The sequence below is a fragment of the Octodon degus genome, unplaced genomic scaffold, assembly GCF_000260255.1.
Source record: "Octodon degus isolate 3935 unplaced genomic scaffold, OctDeg1.0 scaffold00071, whole genome shotgun sequence".
In the NCBI taxonomy this organism is placed as follows: Eukaryota; Metazoa; Chordata; class Mammalia; order Rodentia; family Octodontidae; genus Octodon; species Octodon degus.
This window is the reverse complement of record NW_004524647.1, coordinates 9,381,604-9,391,000: the sequence shown is the minus strand read 5'-3', so window position 1 is coordinate 9,391,000 and position 9,397 is coordinate 9,381,604. Positions and strand designations below refer to the sequence as shown.

Genomic DNA, 9,397 nt, shown 5'->3' with positions numbered 1-9,397 from the left:
AAAAAAAAAAAAAAAGAAAAGAAACCACCATTTGAAAGACTGGTTGCTTTAATTTACATTTACATGTGAGATAATATATGAGAAAGCTCTACATCAAGTTTTCGCATTGACTATGGGAAATCGGCAGCATATGGCACTTTAGCCTATGTGCAAAGAAAGTTACGTGAAAGCTAGGAAAATTTTAAATATTTAAAACAAAAATAAAAAAGATTTGTTTTGCTGAGTTCCTTTAACCTGGGATGACTGCTTTAAAAAGAGAAAATTCTACCTCTTTTAAAAAGACAAAAACAAAACAGCAAATCAACAGAACACTCCCACATACAAATTTTAAATCAAAGCTGCTTTAAATGTGGGCATCCTAAGCCAATAAAGGCCTCCTACAATAGTGAACAATTCATTTTTTTTCTTAATAGTGAACAATTCAATGTAAGCCCTTCAAGATATATACCGGTGTCATAATGAGAAAAAAATTAGAACTTAAACTGTTTATTATAGAAAATTTCAATAAGAACAGATTAATACATTCTTAAGTCTTTAGCACCCAATTTCAATAATTACCCACTCAATGTCAATTGTTTTCTGCATAGTCCTACTTCCTCTGACCAAGACCCGATTATTTATTATATTAATTCCCAGTAAATAATTTTATCAGTAAATATTTCAATGAGTATCTTCAACACAGTTTTCTCAACCTTTCCTCATTATTGTCTCTCTCTACCAAAGAGCCTTTAATACAAACCTTCCATATGAGGGGCCGGGGAGATGGTTCAGTGGAATAAGCACTTCCCTAGCAAGCACAAGGGTCTGAGTTCAATGCCCGGTTCCGTTAAAAAAAAAAAAAAAGAATCAATAGGCAATTTGTTTGGGGCCCAGGGAGATGGTTCAGTGGAATAAGTGCGTGCTTCCCTGGCAAGCGCAAGGGCCTGAGTTCAATCCCTGGTTCCGCAGGAAAATAAATAAATAAATATACAAACCTTCCATATGAAATGAACATACTAAAAATAATATACTAACAATAACACTGCTTATCTTTTTATGTATGAAATTTATGCCCACTTCAGCCATAAAAAAGCAAGATCTTTTCATCCCTTAAAGATCAATATTAATTTCATTAGGACCTAGCCTCCAGTAAGGATGCATGATCTCTCTAAAACACAAGCTAAGTATACTATTCTCATTCCTAAAAATACTGCACAATGACATTTCAGTAACAAATATCCAGACAACTGTTTTATTTTGTTGTGGATGCTAGGCAAAGGCTCTATCACTGACCTATACCCCCAGTTCAACAACTATGTTTTAAATATTTACATAAATGATTCCAAGATGTCCCTGATGCCCAACATGTATACAACAGGAACAAAAGCAATTCCTACCTAGACATTATACGCCTAACACAATGACAACCAATCTAACACATCAATGACGCATACAAAGCCACCTTGTTCTGCAGAGCTTCTAAACCATTTATAACAAACCAGCAGAGATGCTACTTACTCCGGGAGCCCCAAACTAGAACCAAAATTCATCAGAACATGACCATGTCTATAAACTAATCTTTTAGGACTGGCAAGATAGCTCAGTGGACTAAGCACCTGCTTAGACAAGCTTAAGGGCCAGGGTTCAATCCATGGCACCACATGCCATGCCGACCCCACCCCTGGGGTATGCTGAGCCAGCAACAGAGTCTGGGTATAGTGGTGCATGCCTATAATCCCTGAGATTAAGTATAAACACTGGGGAGGCTGAAAACAGGAAAATCACTACAAGTTTGAGCCAAGTAGTGCACAAAATACAAATAAATAAATAAATTCATCATTTTTTAAGTAAGTTCTCTGTCAATCTAAGACATTCTAAAGTCTGAAAACCAGTGTCATTGTTGGAAGTGAAGAGCACTGCTTTTCTTCACTCCGTGGAAGATCTCTATTCCCAAAAACTAGGAAAAACAATCTTAAAACTTTTATTCTTTCCCTCATATGAATGTCTAATACTACTCATCTGATAAAATAGCAGAAAGCCAAGCTAAACCTAAGCTATCTGTAAGCCTAACAGGGAACCTGCCCTTTAGACTTCTGTGCTCACTGGGCTTGGCTTTACCTTTGCCTGAGTGAGCGCTGCCTTCTTCACCTGAAGCTGAGACTGCAGAAGCTTGAAGTTTTTGGACCAGCCTTCTGTTTTTGAATCACTGGTTTCCACTCCCAGATCATCGTATAGGGACATCTTTTTGGATTAATGCTGAAAGACAAGTGGAGTGGGGATTAAAGAATGCATTATACAGTAAGGATTTTGATCTTTTCGCATGTTAAAATAATCCAGTATTGCAGAATTTTAAGAGATGAAAAATTCCAGGACCCTTTACCAACAGCAGCCAAGATTCCTCATGACCAATATAGGGCTCTAATACATGAAGCTATATATTCATTTTTGATAGATCTCTAATTTGTGGCATACAGCAGGTATTTAATAAACATAAAAATAACGAAATAAACAGTCTGTTAGTCAACAATGAAACAAAGGAATGTTCACAGGTTCCACTAGAAAGTTAAAAATATGGCAAGCGCAAGGTCCCAAGTTTAATCCCTGGTACTGCAATAAATAAAATAAATAAATAAAGTTAAAATAAGCAAAAGGTTCTGCAGATGAATGGTGGTGATGGTTGCATAATACGTATGTATACTTAACATTACAGAACTGTACACTTACAGCTAAAATATGAGATTTTATATCATGTACATTTTACACAAAAAAGTTAAAAAAATATATATCAAAAAGGCAATTAGGGGTGGGAGTTGGAGGTAATACCCATTAGCACTACTGCCATCTCTGAAATCAGAAGAATCAATTCTGAGAGAAATATATTCACAAAATGTTTTAGGGTTATAAATCAAGTAGTACAGAAAATTTCTACCTCCAAGAGTTCTTCCAATGGAGAACTCAGTATTTACCAAAAATGCCACTGCTGAATTAATGAAGTTTTATGAGACCATACCTCTGATTTCATTCCTAAATTGAGATATGTTGTTGGCAATTTCTTTGGATTTCCCTTGCTTTGCAAGCTGTAGAATAGCAATATGCAGCAAAAGCTTATTCATTTAAAGTTCCAGATTTCTCCCTCAAACCTTCAAATACTCTAAATTTATTAGAAACTCATGTAATTTCATCTGCATCTGCCTAGTTTTCTGTAATTCAGAGCTCATAAAATCAAATCTCTGCACCAAAGAAAATACAGAGGAGTGTTACTTTTCTCATTTTCACTGAACTTTAAGTTCACATAACTACATTAATCACAGTGAGGCATACTTGCTACCTGCCCACACACATAGGGCCTGCTTTTCTTCATTAAAATACTACAAGTACCTCAACTCACCATGCAAAACAGAAGACAGGATATGGATAAGAAATCACATCTGATCATGTCAAGACCATATAATGCTCATATAATTGGTGATCAAAATATATGGTAAAACTTTAAAAAAGGAAACATTCCCATTAATCTATTTTAAATACTCACCCTCACTTCAAACATTTTCCTTCCACTCTTGCCATTTTCTGAAGTGGTCTGCAAGTCCTCCTCCCTAAGTCTTTACAAGGTATGACTGATTACAAAGGTTCCTACTAAGTGCCACCCATCACAAAGGCAGGCTGCTAAAAACATCATTGTGTTCTCATCCACCTTACTCCCTGGATTTGGTGCTATTCAACAGGTGGCTCTTCTTCAAATTCAAAATGACCACAAAAAGTCAATGTCCTTAATTGATGCAGGACATCAAGGCAGCCACAAAAGCACAAGTATGTACACAAAAAAACTTCTAGAACTGCTTCTGAAAGTCGTAAGTATAATAACTGTGTTCAAACTGAGTGGAAATAATTTGAGAATGTCAATGCATCTTCTATTGGAATTTAAAAAATACATATTTTTCAATAACAACGTATTTTTTCCGGAATACTATTCCATGCTTTCTTTTAACTTTTTACACAAGTTCAGTGTATCTATTTCTTTAAAAGTATGTATTTTTAATTTAGCTGTTTTAACTATTTCTGAAACCATTTTATTTATTAATTCTCCCCACTGCAACCAGTGAAATGTAAGAAGTGCCAAGTCCCAGGCTTAACCTAATTATGATGCATTATTACAAACATGATACATTTATTTCATGAAGTCTACTGCCAGGTGGGGAAAAAAAAACAAAAAAACAAAAACAAAAAAAAAAAACAGCGTTTAACATCTGGGCCAAGAACTTGCCATCCTGGCTCTTCCTCACAAGAGCCTACTCTGCTTTTTCTAGGTGATCTTTTATCTTGCTGGTTCCTCTTTTACTCAGCCCAAGCTTCCTCTGCTGAGACAGTTTCTGCCCCACTCTTTTACTTTCTCTAATGAACTTGGCCACTACTACTACAAAAAAAAAAAAAAAAAAAAAGGTAGATATCTGCAAGAATCAGGATCAAACATAAACAGTTGGTTTTTATAATTTCTTTGAAGTATTTGTTAGTTCTTTTAAGTAAGGGGGTACCACCCTTACTTAACCCAGCTGTCATATGGGCTTTATTTTTAAAGCAATACAGTAAACACGATTCTACCAGATTTACACAGTGACTTTTCAAGATGTCCATCTAAGCTGAAAGGCATTTTTTTTGTGGTGTATTTGGCTGGGAAAGAACATGAAAAACCCAAAAGACTTTCGTCTACTTATTTTTTAAAGTGTATCTTAAAAGCCTTTATAGCAATTACTATCTCTACATAAAAACTATTCCAGTTAGTATCCCGTGAACATATTTAGTATTAATACACATCTACTCCTAATGTTGTATTACCTAACAGTTCACACTTCTTTCACTACACTACAAATCCCTGAAAGGCAGAGGATCTGTTGTCTTCACTTTTTTTTTTTTTTTTTTTTGTGGTACTGGGGATTGAACTCAGGACCCTGTGCTGCCAGGTAAGTGCTTATTCTACTGAGCTATCTCCCCGGTCCCCCGTCTTCACTTTTATATCTCTAGCTTATTACCATGCTTGGAGCATTATAAGCACCCTGTAAAATGTTCTAAATGTATTAGCTTACAGATGAAAAATGTCAACACTTTTATTTAAAATATATGACATGATCATAAAGCAGAGTTGTTGTACTCTCTTAAATGTAACTTTAAACTAATTTCTTTTCACTTGGTTTAATTACCTTCCTATTTTTCCCTGCACATGAATTTTTCAGGCTTCTTTCCAGCATGAAACAGGCTAGTAAACTCTCAAATCTTTCATAATAGTAGGTAAGCAAGGCTGTTCTGTCCATGACTAGTGGACTCTGTAATACATTCCTGCAGATTTGCTTTGTAAGGACATATATTATGGAAAGTAGAATGTGATAGTGAGTGTGGTAAAAACTTACGTATCATAATAAAATCACTACCACTGTAAAATCAACAATGAATCAAGGTTTGAGTTTTGAATGCTTAAAGATGCAGGCCAGGTAAGAAATCTTTTTCACTAAATACATATGCAAGAGTAATATCAAAAGCTGCCTCACTGAATCCTGACAAACATGACAAGTAGGGGCTGGTGAGATGGCTCAGTGATCTAAAGCACCTACTTAGAACAAGCTTAGCAAAGCACAGGGACTACGGTTCAATCCCCCAGCACCACATGTCAGCCAGCCCCGCCCCCTGGTGGGCTGAACTAGCCACACACACACACAAAATGACAAGTATACACAGAAAGAACAGAAAAGGAAATAGGAAGTGTATTTCACTTTGATGTGTATAATACAAAATTGTAATAGGTATTTTTCTACTATGTTAGGATTTAGAATGACTACTTAAAGAATTTTAAAACTTAATAGCTCCAACTGTAACTTAAGCTACAGTTTGACATTTCCAAGTACTCTCACTCTCTGCTACTACCAAACTGCCTCAGGCAGAACTATTACAAAGGCCAGTAGATTCATGGGTGACTTGGGTGTACAACAGAACAGCTCTATTTGCTATTATGAAATGTTTCAGGGATTGCCAAAATGGGGTCATCTGCTTCCTGATGAAAAGTCTGAAAAATTCATGTGCAGGAAAAAACACGGAGATAATTAGTGTACAATTATCTCACAAGTTTTCCTTAAAGGTGATCTTTGGTTTCACAGAAGTCCACATTTGCAACTGCTCTTCCTCATTAATGCTTCTACAACTTGTTAATATATCTTTTCTTTCTTTTTTTGTACTAGTAATGGAACTCAAGATCTCGCACTTGCCAGGCAGACACTGTGCCACTAAGCTGTCTCCCAGCCCAACCTGTATTTCTATCTCACAAGCTACTCTCTCTGCCTTATACTGTACAGCATACTGTTGAGTAAACACTAAAAACCAACACTATCATTTTAGGTTACTAGTTTATTACTTCATACTCCCTAAAACTTATTATATTTAAATGTCTGCAGACCTCTTACCCACTAAAAATACAAGAAATGAGCTGCATCCTTTGAAAACTCCACCTGTTGTAGAAGATCGCCCCCATCTACCCATCTATTCGAGCATACGCAGAATTTTGCCCTTATTGGGGAAATTCTATTCTCCATTCATGTTTAGCTCCAACAGGGAACACACACTTTCAACTAGATTTCATTTCTGACTTCTCTGTACAGTGCTTCCACGAACTGACCCATGCACTTCTGGAAATATTTCCTCCTTAAATCTCTCCCTGCCTTACCTGCAGTTTCCAGAAACTAGTGAGGTTCTTTACTTCTGCTACTTCTCATTTACTTCTACAGAGAACTTTTTTCCCATCTTGCACTTCGAATAAAATACCTCCAAGTCCAGAAAGTGCATCTCCTCTTTGAGGCCTTTGGGACCCTTCTCTGGCCTCTCACACCATGCAAAGCCTGTTTTCTTAAAAAGACCAAAGTCCTCAAAAAGAAAAACAGAAACTCACTCAAATTCAATCTTTATTGATAAGATTGTCCGACTGTCCGGTCACAACTGGGCCCAAAACTGCTTAAGGATTGCACTGTAACGCTAAGTCACCGCTTTCATCGGCAAGCGGCGAGGTAAGGCAGGGGCAGGACTTTCTCCACCTGCTCAGGTGAGCTGTGACTGAGGGATGTCAACATCTGCAGCCCCTAGTTCTGCGGCTCCAAAAAGAAAACGCTCTTTCCCCCCCTCCTTTCCGAGCCCCAAGAGGACTAGATGTGTGGGACCAAGGGGGAACACAATCCGGGTTACTGGGGACTACAGATCGAGCAACTGCATCTGGGCTGCCCGTGAGCAGGAGAAGGGCACATCTGTCAGTTTCAAAGAGAGTACAGGCAGGAGGGAAAAAGAGATGGGGCGAGCGCCTGGGGAAGCGGAGGGTCAGCGGAGGACGCGACGAAGTCGGGAGTTAGAACAGAGCCTGGAGCTGAGATCGGCATGGGGCACACAGGGAGAGGGCCCCGCAGGATAGGCAGGGACCCCAGGCGGCACGGGCTGCCCGGACGCGATACTCCCCACCGGCGGCGCGGCCTAAAGCCGCGGCCTCGAGTCCGGCGCAGCCCGGGAAGGCCCCCCCCGTCCCGCTCCCCATCAGGCCACCCACTCGAGCGGCCAGAGTGCGACTTACCCGGCCCACTGGGCCGACTCTGCCCATGGGCCACGGCGGCGGTAGCGCGGAGCCGGCCGCACTCCGCTGAAAGCCCAGGACCACGGGAGTCAGCGGTGGCGCCCACGCTCCGCTGGGTCTGCAGGGCGCTCCGCAGGCGCAGGGTAAGCGAGCGCGGGCCACCGGGAGCGCGCTTCTGCGCCTGCGCCTGCGCCTGCGCCTGCGCTCACGCCCGGGCGCCTTGCCGCTCTGCCTTGGTGCTCTACCATCGCCGCCCTACCCCCTGCCGGCCGGAGGACCGAACTGCACGCTCCCTTTCGCCGACGCTCTTTTCTTCCACCAAGAGGTGTCGCGGTAGCGCCAGTTTCGAAATTTTGTAAGGTTTGTGAAGCGCGGCAATGACCCCGCGTGGTGAGGGAAAGAAACTGTCCAAAGCTGCCCTTTCTGGCAAAGGCAGGGACAATTCCTCCTAGACACTAATTCTGATTTGTTCAAAGCCATTCGATTGTATGCCACGAAGTGCGCATAGATCTTCGCGGGGCAACGTTCTACGAAGGAACGGCCACGAGCATTCAGGTAAGTGTAAATCGAAGGAAATTAGGTTTTACGGAAAAGAAGGCAAATATAAGAAAATGAGATTTCTCAGAAAAATGATTTTTTAAAGACATATTTAAGTATAAAAAATATTTCAAACTGAAAGTAAAATGCTGGGAGTTAGGTGGAATCTTAGTATAATGGAGCACACCAAGATAATCAGCTACAATTTTGTCAATTAAGAAAAAGATAGCCCAGGGACCGGGGAGATGGCTCAGTAGAATAAGCGCTTGCCTGGTAAGCACAAGGGCCTGAGTTCAATCCCCGGTTCTGCAAAAGAAAGAAAGAAAGAGAGAAAGGAAGGAAGGAAGGAAGGAAGGGATAACCCAGCGATCTAAGTGCCTGCCTGGCAAGCAGAAAGGCCTGGGTTTGATCCCGAGCACCACATACAGTGCTGGCCCTACTCATGGGTGTGCTTAGCCGGCCACCGAAACCAGGAGTGATGGTGCACACCTGTAATCCCAGTGCCGAGGAGGCTGAAAACAGGAGGATCACTACGAGTCTGAGTTGTACAGTAAGACCCTGTACCAAATAAATAAATGCGAAGGAGAGCTTTTTTTTTTTTTTTTTTTTTTTTTTTTAATGTATTTGGCACAGCGTCTCACTATGCAGCTTGGATTTGTACTGATCTTCCTGTTTTCAGCCTCTTCATATCTGGGATTACAGGCATGCACCATCATGCCCAGACTCTATGGCCGGCTCAGAGCATCTGGGGACCGGGCCGGTGTGGCATGTGGTGCCGGACCAAACTCCGGTCCTGTGCTTGCATAAGCAGGGGCTTAACCTGCTGAGCTATCTCTCCAGACCGAAACTTTCTTTTAGAGGCAGGGTCTCACTATTTAATGTGGACTGGCCTTGAACTCCCTGTGTAGCTCAGGCTGGCCTCTAATTTACAGCAATCCTTGTGCCTCAGCCACTCCAGGGCTGGGATTACTGGTGTGCGCTATTCCACCCGACTTCATCACCAAATTTGTGTGGGCTTCTCCAGAACCTAGGACAGTGAACCTTTCAGAGCTTCGGCACCCAAACTCAAAACCCATTTATTCATTGCAAAGTGCCCACACTGCAATGAAACCTGAATGTTTGACTGCTGGGGCAACTCAGTTGGCATCCCAAGAGAGGGCTTTGCATGCCCACTAGTGGCTCACATGCCAGAGGTTCACCACCGTTAATTTAAGCTGTGCCAGCTGCTGTGTGGTACTGAAAGTGAAAGGTGATTGGAAACGGATTCCTAGCTGGATGTGGTGGCAG

General features: G+C 41.0%; 1 protein-coding gene across 1 annotated transcript in view; it reads right to left on the bottom strand.

Moving 5' to 3' along the window:
- Window positions 1-7,745, bottom strand: part of Rbm17 (RNA binding motif protein 17) — a gene marked incomplete at its 3' end in the record, with an annotated part of 23,373 nt that extends 15,628 nt beyond the window's left edge. The window contains exons 1-2 of the mRNA XM_023719764.1: window positions 7,574-7,745; window positions 2,098-2,235 (exon numbers count right to left, since the gene is read on the bottom strand). Coding sequence (XP_023575532.1) covers window positions 2,098-2,220 — 123 coding nt within the window. The remainder of the gene's footprint in view (window positions 1-2,097; window positions 2,236-7,573) is intronic.
- Between the last annotated feature and the right edge of the window lie 1,652 nt (window positions 7,746-9,397).